Source organism: Epinephelus lanceolatus, chromosome 12, assembly GCF_041903045.1.
Source record: "Epinephelus lanceolatus isolate andai-2023 chromosome 12, ASM4190304v1, whole genome shotgun sequence".
Taxonomy (NCBI): domain Eukaryota; kingdom Metazoa; phylum Chordata; class Actinopteri; order Perciformes; family Serranidae; genus Epinephelus; species Epinephelus lanceolatus.
This window is the reverse complement of record NC_135745.1, coordinates 16,345,619-16,364,960: the sequence shown is the minus strand read 5'-3', so window position 1 is coordinate 16,364,960 and position 19,342 is coordinate 16,345,619. Positions and strand designations below refer to the sequence as shown.

Below are 19,342 nucleotides of genomic sequence, written 5' to 3'. Positions count from 1 at the left end.
AGCCGGTTACTGAAACAAAACCAGGTTAATGCAGATTTACGTGTGTAATAATCTAAGCATCATCTACCAGCAGCTAGTCAGTAATTTAGTCTTCTCCCATAGCTTCATATCATATTTCTTTATTCAAATTCATAAAATGTTGAACAAGAAACTTGTTTTGCAAGACCCAGTAAACAAATAATAAAAGTCTAACTGTGTACAAAGTTGTTGACGCCATAAACTCACAGTTCATTAGCTCCAAGGCTTTCAAAGTGACAGTTTAGTATTTAAATATTTTACCTCCTCCAGTCGAGGGGCTTCAGAGAGTTTGGGAGACTTCTTGAACATTCCACTGAAAACACTTCCTTTCTCCTGCTACATGAAGAAAAACAAGAAACTCACTGTCAGTGCCTTTTTCTGATTTGAGGATTTGAAGTTACTGGTTTGTTTGTGACAATGCTTTGCCTAAAATTGTTTCATTAAGGCTTTGCTCTGGATACTGAGGACAAATATGTAAAGCTACAACGTTCAAAACAGAAGGTTGCATAACTTCTTTTTCTTGGGGTCAGAAAAGGGGAGGGTTGGGCATTTTTCAGTTTTTGTGGATGGCTGGGGAGAGTCTTTGAGTAAGATTTATATTGTTTAACCCTTTTTTGGGCAAGATTTACAAAAAAGGAGGACAAAACAGATGACAAATATCATGTTTCTTTAATGACAGGCAACTTGTAAAAGCTTTAAAGTTAGTTTTGAGACAGGGTAGACATAGATCTTTATAGTAAATAGGAATTAAACATTAATAAGAAAAGTATGCAACTTTTCTGTTAACTTGGTTAAAAAAGAGCACCAGGAATCAGTACGGCAATGGTAAAGAAAAAGCACCATTACTTATGTTCCCACTCCTAATGTGCAATTTACACTATATTAAAAATGTTGTTCCATTACAACACATGAGCTTGAAACAGAGGTTGTACTGGGGTGCTGCACTGTTGTTCTCAGTGTAGGGGAGGTTTCAAATCAAATACAGGTTTCAGCCCCTGATCTCCACCCCAAAAATGTTCATAAAGTCTCTTACTTTAGTGGTGTTGCTCTCAGAAGAAGTCTCATTACTGTCTGCTGGGTCCGTTTGCAGCGACTGTTTATCCTGAAAAAAATTCAACAAAATGTCTCAGTGGTTTGATCAATAAACAGTACTCCAACAAGGGAAGATTCCTGACAATGACACACATAATTAGTTACATGTTGCACCCTCTCTGGTGTATGCTTTCAAGTTCTGTTATTGCCTTTAACATGTGCAAATGTCCTTATATCTGTTAAAAATTACATATGTGTGTTATAAACCATTTAATAAAGTTTAATATACTGCTTCTTAATTCAAAATAGGTAATGCTTGTTACTGAATAATAAAAGTGAAGACAGAAACACAAGTAAAATTTTCATTTACAGCAAAGAAATGATTTAGTTCAAGTAAATACTGCATTAAAATCATACCTACTTGACCAGTAGTGTAATTTTATGTGAGCTTTAAACTTGAAACTGATTCATTAATAATGAATCATAAAAACAGAGATTGTTTTGTTTTAGTATTGTGTATTATTGCGTTTTGTATAGTCTATGTACAGTATTATTTTAGTTTTTTTGTATTGTGTTTTATTTTGTGCACCTCGATATCCGGGATCTGGGACTGATCCGTCAAAGTGAACTAAACAAATACACCCTCATCAACCCTGTTAGTACAACTTTTTGAAATCCCAAAACACAGAGACAAAATACTGCACGTCACCCTTTCAAGGCATTTTGCACTGAGTGTCTCAAAAAAGGGAAAAATGCCAGCACTCTCAAATGTCCTTTTACAGTAGTTCAGTTTAATTAACCAGCTTGGATGGCAGCACCAGTACACAGACCATCCAAGCTGGTTAATTAAACTGAACTAAAAGGACATTTGAGAGTGCTGGCGTTTTTCCCTTTTTTGACTGTTTTTGGCCGTGCACCTTACGAGTTTATATAGTTTTGAGAGTGCTTGCTTTTTTGATTTTGCAACTGACTGTCTCAGATTTGATTTTGCACTGACTGTCTCAGACAACAACGCTCACACTGACCAGACAGATTTTCAGTCTGTTGTTAAAAAATACACTGAGAGACAAACTAACAACCTTTGTGCGCTCTGAAATCCTCTTACGTACTCACCAACATTTTAACACACTGAATTTTTATTTACACTAATATTCACATTCTCCTAATATAGCAGGTTAAAAATGTGGAAAGTCTGACATTCTGTAGGATGACACACATTTTCAGTGATGAATAAAGCATCTAAAATCTGTGCAGAAACATGTTGGTGACATTACCTGTCCAGGTGTTCCCTCTCCAGGAATCTTGGGAGACTTTCGGAGGATCCCGCTGAAAAATCCTCCTTTTTCCTGTTGACCATTTACACTGTCATGACTGTTACATAATAATAATACTGCAATTTAAATCCAGTCACGTCACAAAAAACTTCTGAACTCACCTTTGAGTTTTCAGACACATTGTCATTACTGCCTGACAGACCGTCATGTAGAGACTGTTGGTCCTAGAACACAACATGAACTGGTTCAATATGATTATCATGTCACTGGATTTAACTACTCATATGGCCGTTTCGGCTTTGTTATATTAGTTTCATAATAAATCTGTGAACGTCTATAATAACACACAAATGTTTAAGCAGGTTTTTCAACTTTGTCACCTCGTCAGTTTGTGCAGCTTCTGTTGGTTTTGGAGTCTTCTTGAACATCCCACTGAATATTCCTCCTTTTTCCTGAAACAGGCACAAGAATATTACACACACACGCTCGGTTTTGGCAGATTTATTTGTGTCAAGGTCAGTTCAATGAGGAGTCAATTGGCAGAACAATCTACTAGTATGTATGTACACTGTAATTAAAGATAACTTTATCTCTGTACTCATACTGTGACACAATGCTGCTCACCTTGTTGTTTTCAGACAGACTGTCGCTGCTGGCAGACAACTCACTATGAGCATTCAGATTGTCCTGAAACCAAAATGATAGACAAGTCAGTCATAGACAAGTGAAAATGCAGAAACACAAATGGCCCTATCTAGAGCCAGTGTTTGGTTTGTCTGCTTTGGGCTACTATAGCAACATGGCAAACTATGTGAACTAGACCCACTCCATTTGCAGATATAAATGACTCATTGTAAGGTGACAAACAATTCATATTTTCAAGTGATTATAAACTAATGAAAACATAGTCATGAATATTATATACCCTTTCTGCCAATAGATGCCCCTAAATCCACACACTGGACCTTATTTTCAGAAGGACGCCATTTTTGTCACTAACCTGCGCAGGTGTCTCATCTGTTGTTTTACTGGATTTTTTAAGGATGCCAGAGAAGAAGCCTCCCTTTTCCTGTAAAAAACATAACAGTCTGTAATAATGCAAACATAGATACACAAAACAGAAGAGACACCCACCTAGCCCTAAGGATGCTGCTGCACAACACAACAAATTTCAATTTCTGCCACACACACTTTGACAGATAAGGATGAAAGCTTTCTTACCCCTGACTTTGATGTGTGAACACAGAGATCTCTTCAGATATTTTAGGCATATCTTTCAATAGGGTTTGGATACAAAAGGTTTCTGGTAACACAGGACACTGTTGTTGACTCTGTAGTTTTACTGGGGATTCATAATAAAGCGAGTAAAGGAAGTTTTTATTTACTGATTAATTGATTTTATTTCTCCACCTATAGTGGAATCAGAAAGCTCACAGCGACATTGGGGGCCTTGATCAAATCATGCAGATACCCTTGTATGACTTTAAAAGCTATCTAACGCTTCACTAGCATAGCAGAAGAAAAAAGCTCTATGTGGATTGGTTGTTTCACTGAAGCACACCCTGTAAATCCACAAAACACAATACCAACCTTATCTCCTGCTTCTTCTGCATCTTCAGTATCACTGTCTGATTTGCTGAGCTGGCGATGAAATGGCAAGACAATGAGCAACAGGCAACAAAAGACTGAAAGCGAAAGTTTATGGTCAGAAAATGAGCAGTAGAGTTTATGTTACCGTTACAGAAGGATGTGAAGACTTCTCTTTGGGAGTTTTCCTGAACATTCCAGCAATCAGACCTCCGATGTCCTGAACCAAAGGTTGAGAAAAAATAATGTGTTTATCCATCTAATGACAAGCTGCCTTCAAGTGTTTTCTTCAATAAAGACAGAGAATATCTAATACTGTCTTTCCCTGTTTGCCTGTGGACATTTCAAGTGTAAATAATGAATCAAAAAGTAAATAATACTGTTACTGTGTGGCTTCCCCTGAGTCAACAACACATTTCACATAGTTTTCACAGTTATTGTGCATTAAAAGGAAGTGCACATGGTGGTTTCCTTTTAGAGCATTCAATCTGATTTTAAAAAGAATACATGCACTTTGTTGTTCCCTGTCACTTAAATAGCACAACTATGTATGATTTTGTTTGCAGAGGGCAGAAGCAGAACTGGTTTGTTAACATGAGCAGAGGCAGCCTGTTGTTGGTCTCTCACCTGTTTGGGTTCTGCAGTCTTTTCCTGATTGTTTTTTTCTGCGGATTGTTCCTCGTCAGAGTTGACTTCCTCGGCACCAGGGTCTACACTCTGCTCTCTGCTGACCTTAAAGAAGAGTCGACAATCTTTAGCACAACATGAGCCTTCTAAAGTTTTTATTAACACAACCAGACAACAGAGAACACTACAATTTAATATATGCACTTGAAGTTAAAAAGATTTTCCTGATCCTTTTACACAATTTACAGCTCAAACTGTCTCCAGGATAAAAATCCTTCTGTAACACCCACATCTATATTTACAGCTGCTTAATGAATGCAATTTACAAGATGTGGAATTCCAGGTGGATGCTTTAAAGGGCCAGTGTGTAATATTTGGCATGGTTTATTTTCAATCTGAATCTGAATCTGAATATTCTACCCATTAATATGTTTATATAAGTGTATAATCGCTATAAAATAAAATTTGTTTGGTTTTCGTAGCCTTATAATTATGCTTTTATATATATAGCAAGGGCCTTGCTTTAGAGAGGTCGCCATCTTGCCACACCATGTATGTACGGCAGTCCGAGCGGACAATCCAGCCAGCCAGAGAACGCGTTTCGCGTGTATAAATAAACCAACAAAGACAGCGGGAGGAAGGAAGAAGGAGGAGGAAACAGCAGAGAGTGTAAAGGCCCGAACATACTCGGGCAGAACATACGCGGAACGGACTCCGCGGAGGTCCGTGCAGACTCAAAGCGGACGTCCGCAAGCCCTGTGCGTGCAAAGCTCAGATTTTACGACTGCGCGGACTCCGCTTCGCACACCAGTGACTGCTCGGCATGTATTTTTCACATCGCGGGGATTTTTCACGGACATTTTTACAGGAAACTACAACGCTGAAGTGGATAACGTCGATGGAGAGTAGTGAAAAGTTTTTTTAGTTATAAAGTTTGCGAATCGACCACACTTACCACGCAACAGGAGAGAATGAACCCGAACCGTCATCTGCGTGGAAAAGAAGACGCAACTTCACTCCTTGTGATGCACTCTCTGCGGCGCTTTTCCTCCTGATGATATATCTCCCCAACAACAGTAGCACCGAATCCCATTCTGTGCAGCAAAATGGGAGCGGAGGATTCAGCCTCTCTTCTCACTCGCTCAGTGTACTCCGGCTCTCACCTGTGTACTCCAGCTCAAACAGGTATGGCTCTGGGTCTGTGTCCGCTACAAGAAACTCTTCAAAATCGCGTTCAAAGTCGTCCATTGCAGCTACTATAGTCCGGAGATATTGCTAGGCTAAATAAACAGCTGAGCTCTGTTTACCGGCTACGCTGTCAGTCAGTGTGTGGGCTGGAGATTGAGCAGAGAGGGGAGGGGGTACCCACTTGGTATGGTAAACGAGTATGTGTGTATGAAGTGTGTCTGTTACGCTAGAAGAGTCAGAGTTTGGGACGGAGTCTTTTAGTGTTAGTGTTACCAGAGTTTTTGGAGTGCTCAAATAAACTGGCCTTTTTCCCGAACGCTACTCCAGTCTCCTGCTCGAGAGGGATTCATTACAATATCGTAACATGGTTTAGATTTCTAAATAAACATTCACCTCGTCACTAGATAGACCTACTCCTGAAAAACTCGTGTCTACGCAAGGCTTTTTGTCCCTATGAGGCCTCCGTCATTTACCCGATGGGAGGGGTGAGCGAGTGAGCCCTGCAATCTAGAATTTGACCACTGATGTCACTGTTTTCATCCCATTTTACACACTGGCCCTTTAAAGGTTTTTTAAAAAATCCAGTTAACTTTGCTGGTAACTGAATTCTGAATTCTTTAAAATGAATAAATTCTACCAAAGGACATGCAAGACAGGTGATTGACCTAGTTTGGGTTAACCAAATACAGCAGAAGCATGGATGGATACACTGACAATGATGTCATCTTCCATCTTCCAAAAGTTTTTTCCAAGCAGACTAAAGCACCCCTGAGCCACCAACACAACCGACAGTCAGATAATCTTGTTGGGACGTTAATCTTTCCCTAGTAGAATGCCATAAAATAAACACTAAAAATAAAAGAACCAAAAAAAGAGGAGTTAAAAGTGACACTGACAGACATAAAATTGTTTAAAAAAAGAAGAGGATAAACTTCATTTAATCTTCAACACAACAACTTGTTCTGAAAGCACAGCTAAGCCCAAGTAAAGTTGATGCCAACAGTTAATGCGACAATCAGTAAAAATCATTTACAAGGATTCATCCTGTCTGAGCATTTGTTTTTAACTACAAATGCAGCCACCACCAGCAGCAGAAGACAAGCAACAATACTTCCATCGTGTATGAAGTCACCAGGAAACACTGGGAAATAAAATTCTGCAGCCACCACCAGCAGAGAACACCAAACCAGATGGTGCTTCATACCTTTGGTGACGACTTGAATTGCCACCCTTTCATTACTCCCTTCAGACCACCCTGTCAATCACAGTCACATGTCACAAACCAGCTGATGACATCAACAATGGGACACACACATGAACACACACACAAACACACACACACACCGGTTTGCTGCCAGGAGCCTGTTTGGGCGGGACATCTTCAGTTTTTTCCTCTAGGTCATGGGTCACGTAACTCTGAGAAGGAAAAAAACATCAGACAAACACTCAACAACTGCTGATTAAAAGACCATTCTGCTTTATATATCTCACTAACAGCCTCTAAAACATTGTTTGTCATATTTATCCCATTGCCTTTTTTCCTCTATTTGTTAATTATGACTCTCTTTCATTGAACAACTTACTGAACAGCATCAGTCAGTCGTAACCAGCAGCTTATACAAGCTGATACACACCTACTATACGTCTGAATACACATTTATGTTTCATGCTTGTACACACCCACACACACCTGCTTGCTACTTGAAACCTGTTTAGCCAGAGCACTGTAGTGTCTGAAACCTTTACACACACGTTTGTAAATATTTCTTATACATACAGTATAAGCCAAAAGGGATTTGAGTCATTTGTGGAGTTGAGGAATTGTGTCAGGATTTGACACAGCTGTCAACCCTCCAGTCAGTGTATGATTTAATATAAATATATATTTGATTACTTGTAAAGTGACATTTGTATTAACATCTATAAAATTATGTAAATTTTTAGTTTTAGTAAGTTTTCTGTCAGGTGTCTATAGCAACTTCATTACACTGCCGCACTGGAAGTGATGTGTTTTATGTAAAACGGCCAGAGCAAAAGGGGACAGAGAGGAGGTACAGGGTTCCCACAGCCTAAAGCATGTTGAAGCAAGACCAATTTAAGACCAATTCTACAAAAGCCAAATAAAAAAAATGTTTTTAAAAAAAACATGAACTCACTCTGCATGCAGGCTTTTACCGCCTTGATTCCTATCTGGCGTGCCTGAAAAAGTTTTAGCATAAAACACACCAAGGCTCATAGTAATTGCTTTGTAATATTTCAACCATGCGGGAAATCTTGGTTCAACAGCTAATTTTTGTTGAATTTGCACTCCCTTGTGTCATCCAGGGTACAGTTACAGCTAGCTAACAGACGGTAGATCAGCTGTTAGCGTCACAGTCAGAAACAAAATGTGAGTCTTTGGCTAATCTGATCTGTATGATGGTAATGTAAGAGGCATTCTGTGAATTTTTTTTTTCAAAGATGGTACCAATAATCTTTGCATTTTACAATTCAATGTCAGAATAAAAGATTTATAAAATCCCTCGATCCACATCCTAGCATTTTTAAGGCTTTTGAAAGACTGATTTAAGACATTTTAATACCAATTAGGACCTTATTTTTTTGATTAATGAATTCAATGCCTTTTAAGACTTTTTAAGGATCTGCAGGAACTCTGAGGAAGAGACCACAGCAACAGAGTAGCAGCTAGGACTTTGGCGGAAGCTATGATGGAAAATCCTAAGAAGCATCCATGAAAAGTTTCCGAAGTAGATGTTCCAGATAAAAAATGAACGTTCAGAGGAAGGATTTCAGTGAAGCGATCAATGGTGAGCACAAACACAAATTACCACTAGTGTAGCTTTTCGTTACTGGAGAGCGCTGAAAGTCGAGAAGGGATCAGCGAAGGAGATGCCGCAAGCTCACCTGCAGGCTTACGTCATAACCACACATCGACAGTGTTTTTGTAATTACACTCACTGCAAGAGAGGGAGTAAAAAGTTCTGCACTCCATCTTTAAACTCCAGATAATGGGTTAGTTAACACGACTACAAAAAACTTTTAAAAAATTGTTAAGTTTTGAACAGAGCCTCTTGTTTTTAACTGGTGAGTGTGGTGCATATCTTACAGTGAACTTAGGCATTTTCTCTTTTTGGCTCCGTCGAAACATTCCAGTCAAGGCTGGCTGATTGCTCTACAACAAAGTATATGAAAATAAAGAGGAAGACATTTTATACACTGTTTAGAAATCAGGTCAGAGCTGCGAGTTAAAAGCATCAGCTGAAATACCTGTGTGAAGTCTGCTTCATCTTTGGCAACTTCTGATTGTCTCTGATTAGGAAGACGAAGGACAATGACTCTGAAATTTCTAAAAACAACCAAGAAGGAACATGATATTTCATTCATTGTTTGTGTGTGCATGTATGTACCTGTGTGTCCTCAGCCTGTTCCCTCCTACGTTGGCTGTATCTGGTTGCGGCGTTCAGTTCCTGCAAAAGACACAAAATGCCCATAAGGGAACAATAACAAAAGATATTTGGAACAGGAAAGAAACATGAAACCCTGCGTGTCTTCTTAACTGTAAAGTGTTTTCAGACTAAACTGCAGACCTCAGAGGTTGATGATTAACTATAATATCAATTAGAAATCTTTGCTGATGTGAAACAAACACACGTTCACACAAACTGAATTATCAGCTTTGATTATCAGCTGAACTGAGTTTGGGCTACTCTGATGAGTATTATATATTGGAGTATTTGGCTGTACTGCACCTTTTCTGTGGGTCTGGGAGGAACCACGGGAGTTTGTATTAAGCCTCCATTAGCCTAAAAAACATAGAAAAGGGTAATAACAAATGTCATCAGTTGGTGGTATCTATGGCATCAATTTTTGCATTATTGTCCTATTTGGAGAGTAATGCAAAAAAAGTGTGAAGGTAACAGAAAACAGAATATTGGTTAAAATCAATTTCATCATAACCATAAGAGTGTTGTTCAGTATAAATATATGTACGCCTCACATGTAAACCCACATATTAAATAATCATACTTATGTTTAATACACTAACCTACTGAACACCCAAGGGGACATGAAGGAGTAAAAATAGATGGTTGGAAAAAAAGACAAATGATATCTTGATGGTTCAGAGCGTCACGACATGAACATACATCACCACAAATCTGCAGCCAAAGACAGATGGAGTACGATAGCAGTAGTTCTAACATGTCTCACCTCATACATGGTCACATAGTTTGTTACACAACAGCTAAAAAGAAAGATGGAAAAGAGGCTATGATGAGCCCTGGTAACCAGACCTCTCCTTCATAAAAAAGAGGAAAACCGAGTTATAACTGATCAGTCTGATGGTTATACTGTAGCAGCCTGGTATCATTTTAAAGCAATTCAATGAAGGTGGACTGTAAATGATTGTGCGTAACAGCACTGCGCTCTGGCACAGCGCTTTTCAGAGGCTGCAGATTTATTAACATATCAGTCCTGCTGCCTTCAAATTCTTCAGGGGCTTCATAAACTGAAGGAGAAACTCCTGTAAGCAGATACTTAATCACCCACACAGATCAGTGCAGACTGATTTACTTACTTTAACCACATTAAACATTATTTTCTGTGCTGATTTTGGTTGGATAGTGCTTAACTGAAATAAATTATTTATATTCTCAGCATGTTTGCAGCACGTTTAACACAGGTGCCTGATAAACTAGCCCAGTGTATAAGCATTCTATATGACGCTCACCAAAGCAAAGAGATTTTATGAGTCAAATAATTCATACAAATATGGTGATTAAAACTGGGGACCGGTGTTTGAGGGTATGGGTGCCCTGGCTAATGCACGGCTGTTACACACAACCATTCACTCTTCTCCTTTATTAAATCACCTGAAAACAACACCAGATTGCTACAGTATAACCATAAAAACCTGTACACATCAGGCTAGTCAGTTATAACTTGATATTCTACTTTTTTATGAAGTGTCTCATATTTCATCCAGGACACATGTTGCAGTGCAAACACTGTTCTGTAACAAAACTATGTGACAATATAGGAGGTGAGATATGTTAGAATTATTGTTATCAGACTCCATCTCCCTTGCGTGCAGATTATGGTGATGTATGTTCATGTTGTGACGCTCTGAACCATCAAGATATTTCCTGAGGTAAAGCTTTCCGTTTGCAGAGCTTGTTATCTTGTGTAATGGTGGCACAGCTGTTTCAGAGCTATGAGACCAGTGATGTGACTGTATTTCATGACCACCACAACCACTGATCTATACGATATTCGCCTTCACCCAGCTCTTTGTGTGTTGAGATGCTGCAGAAAGTGTGCATGGAGACTTATGGCAAAAGTTTCTCAAGAGAACACAAAAGTATTTATCTTTTTTTCACCTATCGACCCCCCCCCCCCCCCCCCCCCCTCCAAAAACAAAAAAAAGAAAAAAAATATATAGTTAATACCTCATTGTTTGTTGCTGCTGCTCTTTTCATCCGGTATTGTGTCTGAATCAGTTCCTGCACAAAAAACACAAATCTGTTTAAAACTAAAATTACTGTCTCACAGAGGTGTGCCTCTGTGAACCAGTCAAGTTGCAGTTTCAGTTTACATCCATGTCTGTCCAGAAGCTACTTTTTTTTTTTTTTTTAAACATGGATGCTTCACACACATCCTTACCCCAGCAGCACAGATCTATACAAGCCAAACTTGAAATGGGGACCCAAGATTAGTGTCATCAATTCAGTATCTGACCAAATGTCTCCCCTTCTGTTCCTGAGATATGACGTTGAATAATGGCTAGAAAAGTGTTTTTGCAGAACATTATGATGTCACAGTGACCTTGAACCTTTGACCCCTAAATCTAATCAGTTCATCCTTGAGTCCAAGTGGACGTTTCTCCCAAATTTGAAGAAATTCCATCAAGGTGCTTTTGAGATATCGTATTCACAAGTATCGGACAGACAACCTGAAAACATAATGTCTCCTGCAACGTCTGTGACAGACGCAGAGGCATAAAAAGTGGGCCATTCCCCTCATTTCCTCTTCAATTTATTTTGTGACTTTTGTAAAAGATATTTCAAAGTTGTATGTTAAAACACTGTTAATACATATTAAAAAATCAGATATTTTCTACTTCTTTCAAATAGTTTATGAGGCTTATATCAGTTCTGGTATTGTTAATAATCAATATTTAATATCTTGAAAAGTAATGATTTTGCGTTATCAAAATGATATGATGGATGGATTAACCCACAGTTTTCCTCCTCGCAGAGTGGAAAAATCCATAAAAAATCCTCTAGAATCCAGTCTATGTGAATTCACTTAAATGTTACCAGATGATCAGGAATGTTTGCCTACCACATGTGCTCAGTAGATGGAAAACTCTGGGATACACAAAACAATTACATTATAACTGGCCTAAAGAGAAACATCACCGGTTTGTAGTGTCTTCCGGGAATTATATACTGTAGCAATGTCCCTATCAAGGTTTTTGCCCTTTATCTTGATCAGTCATTTAATATTGTGTATCAGCTGATACAAGGCCTGATCTGATTCTTCTACTTTGATAATACAGCTGCACACTGCACACTTCAAGTGCATTAAAGTTAAAAGACAGTCAGATAGCTCTGCAATGCATTAAGAAAAATAAAACTGCCTTTATCGCAGCTGTTCTGTAATATTTGGGGGTTTTATTTGGATTGTTAGTATAGTATAAAATAACAAACCTCTCCTTTCTTTCTCTATCCCTGTCAGAGAGTGTTCTCCAGTGTGTAGCCTCTGAGTAAACTGAATGAAGTGTATTCCACTGAGTGTTTACTTTCATTGTTTGTACATCTTTTGTGTGGATTATATTAACAAATTACTTGTATAAACTGTTTGTGGGGCTTTTTTCTTGCACTTGAAGTGGCATCCTGTGTGTTGAGTGTTTATGGTGACACACTATGCACATTAGATGACAAACAAGCAAAACGTAAGCTACTCTCTCACACACTGAGCTGAAAAGAAATGAGTGCGCATACATTTGGTAATTTTATATATCGTAAGTACACGGTCTCATGCTGTGTGTAAGAGCAGGGGCTTACACATACACACACACACACACACACACACACAGAGTAGAGAGACAGACAGTGGAGAGTTGAAGAGTTGATGACAGCTGCACTCTGCCTCACTGTATTAAAGCCTTGCGAGTAGGAACATTTGTGTGAAAGCAGACATGAGGATCGGATTGGGCTTTAGTCTATGTAGCTCAATACAGCCGATCTTTATCAGTGAAAAAAACATTGATCTGGACTTACGGAGTCTTTAGGTCGCTGAGGCACCACAGGAGTTGGTTTCTCCAGTCTCTCTGGGTCATTCTTTTTAATCTGTGAAGACAGTTTTTACTTAAGTGTGAAGCCATCCTGAAGACACATTTACAAAACCTACTGATGTCACCGCACATACACTTCAGCATACACACGATTAACACAGTCACACAGCTATTTAAAAGTTATTATCACAGTACCTCAACAGGATTTGGAGGCCGTTTAGGCTGTAAGCAGAGAAGAAATGAAAGTGTATTGAATAATATGATACAGTAGGTGAGACTTTCATAGTGGTATGGTGAGTTTGAGATTATTTATACATTCAGACTGCATCAGTTTAGTGTTTTATGTTAGATGTGAATGTTCTCACTGGCTTTGGTTTCTTGTTGACCTCTGGCTTCATCATACACGCCTCCATCATGTCTGTAAGAGTGACAAAAAGAGAGCTAACATGTAAACAGGACCAATCATAGGTTTGTGTTGGTCTGTGATAAAAGCATTTCTACTTTGAAAGCCAACTGGACCAGATGGAAGTAAGAGACAGAGACTCTCACCAACTTCTTCCACTTCACAGCATATCTTGTGACATGCCGTAACAGGAAAGGCACAGGTGTTATTAATAACATAAATAATACCTGCATTCCACTTAGGCCAGGTTATGTGTACCTATTCCTCACTACATACTAACAGTATATGTACTATTTATTGCTTCAGTTTTTCATTAGGTATTATAAGTTTCACATCAACTTCTGACTTTTCTGAAAGCTCTGATATGTCTGACTTGGAGCCTGATAATACTGAAGTTGCTGAAAACCAAACAAATATGGACACCTCACATTAACCAGAGTGTGTCATCCAGCTCAGTTAAAATAAGATTTAATGGATATGGTACTATTTTGTCAGCAGTATTTTAACCTTCGCAGTACCAATTCTTTCATCATACAACTGTATTTTCAAGTTTTCAACAAGGTAATCTTTTCCATCCAATATGTTGTGAACACTGTATTTTTTCCACAAAGATTCAAAGCTTATTTTTCATTTTCCAAGATCTTCCTAAAGCGCTGTGACCACCATCCACCATCCATCTTGTGATGTTTTGCAGCTGTGAGCAGCTCCTCTATGTCCTTAGGGCATTGCAATGTGGGATATACAGTGCCTTGCAAAAGTATTCACCCCTCTTGGCATTTTTCCTATTGTGTTGCATTACAATCTGTAATTTAAATGGATTTCTTATTTGGGTTATTTTGGGTAATGGACCTATGCAAAATAGTCAAAACTGGTGAACTTAAATAACAAAAAATCTAAATGTTATAAAAATAAAAAACTGAAAAGTTGTGTGTACATACATATTCACCCACTTTGCTATGAAGCCCCTTAATGATCTCTGGTGCTACCAATTACCTTCAAAAGCCTTGTAATTAGTGAAATAAAATCCAGCTGTGTGCAATCTTAGTGAGTCACATGATCTCGATATATATACACCTCTTTTTAAAGGCCCTAAAGTCTGCAACACTACTAAACAACTGCTACCACATCTCCAAACAGTTCAGCAATAAAGTTATGAGTAAGTACAGATCAAGGCTGGGGGTCTAAAAAATATCAGAAACTTCACCATTAAATCCATTATTACAGAATTATTTTTTAGAAATTCTAAAACAATTTTTTTTCTTCGTTTCCCATCACCAACTTTGACTATTTTGTGTAGGCCCATTACCTTAAATCCAAATGAAAAAACAGGTTGTAATGCAAAGGAGGTGAACACGTTTGCGAGGCACAGTAACTCAAGACAGTCCAAAACCTGCGCAGAATTAGTTTGGAGTAAAAAATTGGGACAAAGCTCTGACATAGTACATTCTGACTAACTGAGGCACCTAAATGCGATGAGCCATCATTATGTTATTAGTAACACCTGTGATTCCCCTACTGTGACAAAGCAAAATGGTTCCTGTTTGTACTGAGAAGCTTCTATGTTTAAACACGTAAATATGCGGTCAGTTGCTGGAAAAAGGATTACGCTGGCATTATGTTAGCTTTAATTATTATCAAACAAATTGTCTGAATAAACAAAACTAACAAGTATTGTCAGACAAAACTCCATTGTCAGTCAAAACCCATTTAAAACTGATCAATTTGCAGACTGTTGCACTGGGTGAACTGCATTTGTGTTAAACTGTTCTTGGCAAACAAAGTTCAATTTACACTTGAAACTCCAGGACTGTGTTATCTAAGTAGCGATGTTGGACAGATGCCATTGATCATGCTCAAGTTCACAGTGTTATGTTAACACTGCTAAGAGGAAGAAACTACACTGACTGCATTCATCATAATGAAGAAATATGTCAGCCCAGTATTTGTTGTTCGCAGTTTTTGGACTACAATGAAGCTCAATGGCACGGGGGTATAAGCTTCTTAATTATCAAGCATTGGCTATATGGGCAATACTTTTTAGCAGGATCAACAAATTTTTGGTTTCTGTCTTTCATATTTTTATATATACATATACTTCATCACTGGTTGAAAGACGTATTCAGATTATTTGGCAGAAGAAACACCACTTGAGCTGAGACTAATAAATAAATAATCAATCAGCAAAACTCTAACCCCCAACAAGGTCAATTATCATCTAAGCTTCCCCTAAACTAAGTAATGCTGTTGCTGATGAGGTGTCTCATACTTCAGAATTGGAAACTACAGAATCCCCCTTTGTTTATTCAGTGGATGAGAGACCTAATAAGCTTCTTGCACCTGGAGAAAATTAGATACACAAGAAAGAATGATTGAGAAAAGTTTGTCAAAATTTGGGAACCTTTCTGGTCTCATTTCACTTCTTTGAGATTTAATTAATTCTCCTCTCTTACCTGAGACTGTATTGTCTATGTAGTTTCTTACATGCATGTGAGCCGTGAGTCAACCTTATGGTCGTTTTCTCTTTATCATGTATTCCATTCTTATTCTGCTTATTGTACTTGCAAGTGCTCTTGCACCTCATGTCACTTCTTGATATTTATATTGATCTATGTGTCTCTCTTATTATTATTATTATTATTATTATTATTAATAATAATAATAATAATAATAATAATAATAATAACAATAATAATAATTTTATGTTAATCATTATTTTAAGATTTTTTTAACTTCAAATTATCAAAAATTGAAACGAGAAAGTAATCTTTAGGTACAGCCCTAAATATAACAAACCAAAAGTACAAGTACCGCATTCAACTTGCTCAAAAGTACTACAGTATTAGAAGCATAATTTACCTGGCAGATATGTACTAAATAAAAATCCATCATTCAAAAGAATATCATGTTTTGCTTGAAAAACATTTACTTTTAGTAAATATTACCAGCAATATGCAGTACAGTGAAAAGTAAAATGGGAATTCTCAAACACAAGTACCATAAAACTGTTGCAGTACATAATTTGAGTATAGTTTCTTAGTTTTTTCCCCCCACCTCCATGTAAGCTAACATAGTTATCATTATTTTACAACTGATGAGGAATAATTGTCATTGGAGAAGCACTGTATTTGAAGTACTCCATTATCAGGAGTGTAATGTACTTAGCAGCTCAGCACTGAATAGCAATCCATCACATTTATAAGCACATCATGTTTTTACCTGCAGTGTAAATATAAGCAGTAGGATGAGGTACAATGAAAAGTAAAGGAGCATAATGAAGAACAAAATGGCAATTCTCAAGAATAAGTGCCTCAATACTGTAGAGGGACAACACCTGAGTAGAGTTTAGGTATCTGACAACCTTTTTTACAGCTAACGTAACAATAGCCTAAAATAATATTACAATTGTCAATGGAGTAGAAGAAGTCAAATAATCACTATGAGAACTAACACATGAGGAAATACATGTTACAGTGGTCACTTTCTGTATGAACCCTTTAGAGAAGTACCAACATCACAACACACGTTTCCTAAAACTGTAGCCTGGCTGTGCGGAACTCTTTGAGTTACTGTAACGTTATATTAGCTTACATGCTGAAAACTTTTAGCTAACGTTAACGTTAACTAGCAACTGTGCAAACTGTCGCTAACTTACTCGTCATTTAAACGGACGGTAAATTATAAGTTTAAAACGTTAAAAACCAGTTAAACTAAATCACGTTAATGTCAGACTGAGCGGTTTCACCTACCGAATGTCTGAAGACAGTTCAGAGATAACTCACATGCAGTTTTTAACTAATTTTAGCAGAGCAGAGCGCAGTGACGGCTCCTTCACTGTCACAACATTCCCAGGAGTTTTTAAAACTTCACCACACCCACACAACATCTGCACGCATGAGGCGTTCAAGAACTCCTCAGACAGCTCCGAAATCTCAACCACTCAGTCACATCCGACCCAAGAGTTTTGGTTTTTCTCTTATAGCTCTTACACTATAAGTAGTGTTGGTTTCCTTTGCATGACAATAGTTTATATTTCAAAAAATTTCACATGTAAGCTCCATATTTATAATGCTTCACATTTACCACGTTTCTCACATATTTCCACAAAAACATTATTATTATTATTATTATTATTATTATTATTGTTATTATTATTATTTAAGAATAGGTTTGATTACTGCACTTAAGTACAAGTGTTACTTCCTTACTGAAAATTGGTAAAGCCCAAGTTTGTGTCATCAAGGAAAAATAAACAGATTTTATTATAATTACTTTAATACTTATTTATTTTTTAATGATACACTTGACTTTGCACATTCATTCATGCAGTATTATTGTTATTGGACATCTCCCTTTATTCTAGATTTTTATTTAAATATTTTTTATTTATTTTATCTAACTATGCAGGACTGATTTATTATTATTATTATATTTTTCTATATATACATACATATCGAGCATCTTATTTAAATGTTATATTTTAGATACTAATTCTGCTTACATTAAGTTCTTTAATGCAGTTTTTGTCAGGAAAACATAAAAATGATTCACAGTTTGGGCCTACTTTATGAAATGAAAACAGAAGAATAAATTAAAAATATTTAAATTCTTATCAAAGCCAGACTGAAAAAGGTATCATAATAGTGTCAGTAACAAACAAAAATAAATGAATAAAAATAAATAAATAAAAAAAGGGTATCATATTGGCTCTGATATTAATGCATTTTGAATAACCAGTCCTAGTATCAGCATCTTGTTTCATCCGAAAATATGTTAAACTACACCAGCAAAACACAATAAAATGAAAAGATATGCATAAATGCAAAATATAAGCAAGCAGTAGCCTACTATTCATTTAACCTATGTACAAAACAACAATAATATGCACACCACTGTCAGCATTACTTGCTGATGTAACTTCCTTCTTCTCCACCTTTACATCTCATCTACTCATACACTTTACTGGACCATCTCCTGCCACCATGTTTCTCAACAGCACCCACCGCCACATTAAGCAATCCTAATATTTCCGACACCACCCAAAGGCAACACCGCTTACAAGTCGAACAAAGCATCTTAAACAAACCTAAACACGCCCTGAGAACTTCTGTGCCACTAGTTTTTTCACTGAAACCAGCTGTTGCACAGTAAGGCGGCTTCCTGCCACATAAAAGATCTCAGTCACAAAATCTCCATCTGCTGATGTTTCCAAAGATGAGGGGCTGCATCAAAAGTCCAACAGCTCACCTGATTTTTTTTTGCAGTCGAAGAGTGTGGTGGATCTGAAACGTTTGTCTGCCTTGTGTCTTTGTGATGGCTGTCGACTCACCTGGGGAGTTGGGCGTGGCCAGTTTACGGTCTACCTGTGGCTGTGGGAGTGAAAGAAACGCGTTTCCCAGCTGGCGTGACTCTGACTCATGAGTTTCATAGCCGTCAACAACATGTAAGGGAAAAACCAAAACGGGATGGGAGCTGCTCCAAGAATACAAAACGGTGTGGTAATTATTTTGGCAGGAGCATCAACACTAAAAATATTGCCAAACTCATTGTTATAATTTCACAATGTTTTATTTTATTTTTCACAATTAATTAAGTTAATTTAACTGTTCAATTATATTTTCTGGAATTATTATCGCTCTAAATATCTTAATAAATATACAGTGAGTGCACTGAGAGTTTTCAGACCTCATGGCTTGGATTTTGCTCTGATATGCATGGTTAGCCATGGACTTTATGTAGACAGACAATAATAATAATAATAATCATAATCATAATAACTAAGGTGAGACAAAATGTAGGTACAATAAGACCAGAGATAAGACCCCCCAAAAAATATCAGAAGACAGATGGTAGCTAATGAAAAATGTAGATGAAAACAGTAAAAACATCTCAATAAATGTAAAGACAATAAAAAGAATA

At 37.4% G+C, this 19,342-nt stretch overlaps 1 protein-coding gene across 1 annotated transcript in view; it reads right to left on the bottom strand.

Annotated features, from left to right (window-relative positions):
• Positions 1-18,751, bottom strand: part of LOC117272225 (uncharacterized) — a 35,927-nt gene extending 17,176 nt beyond the window's left edge. The window contains exons 1-21 of the mRNA XM_078173028.1: positions 18,671-18,751; positions 13,389-13,441; positions 13,219-13,245; positions 13,010-13,078; positions 11,174-11,227; positions 9,476-9,529; positions 9,134-9,193; positions 8,994-9,035; positions 8,833-8,898; positions 7,071-7,142; positions 6,931-6,981; positions 4,539-4,643; positions 4,060-4,131; positions 3,915-3,965; positions 3,325-3,393; positions 2,949-3,011; positions 2,705-2,776; positions 2,486-2,548; positions 2,325-2,396; positions 1,052-1,120; positions 280-354 (exon numbers count right to left, since the gene is read on the bottom strand). Of these exons, the coding sequence (XP_078029154.1) occupies positions 280-354; positions 1,052-1,120; positions 2,325-2,396; positions 2,486-2,548; positions 2,705-2,776; positions 2,949-3,011; positions 3,325-3,393; positions 3,915-3,965; positions 4,060-4,131; positions 4,539-4,643; positions 6,931-6,981; positions 7,071-7,142; positions 8,833-8,898; positions 8,994-9,035; positions 9,134-9,193; positions 9,476-9,529; positions 11,174-11,227; positions 13,010-13,078; positions 13,219-13,245; positions 13,389-13,439 (1,257 nt within the window). The 5' untranslated portion in view covers positions 13,440-13,441; positions 18,671-18,751. The remainder of the gene's footprint in view (positions 1-279; positions 355-1,051; positions 1,121-2,324; positions 2,397-2,485; positions 2,549-2,704; positions 2,777-2,948; positions 3,012-3,324; positions 3,394-3,914; positions 3,966-4,059; positions 4,132-4,538; positions 4,644-6,930; positions 6,982-7,070; positions 7,143-8,832; positions 8,899-8,993; positions 9,036-9,133; positions 9,194-9,475; positions 9,530-11,173; positions 11,228-13,009; positions 13,079-13,218; positions 13,246-13,388; positions 13,442-18,670) is intronic.
• Positions 18,752-19,342: the final 591 nt, after the last annotated feature.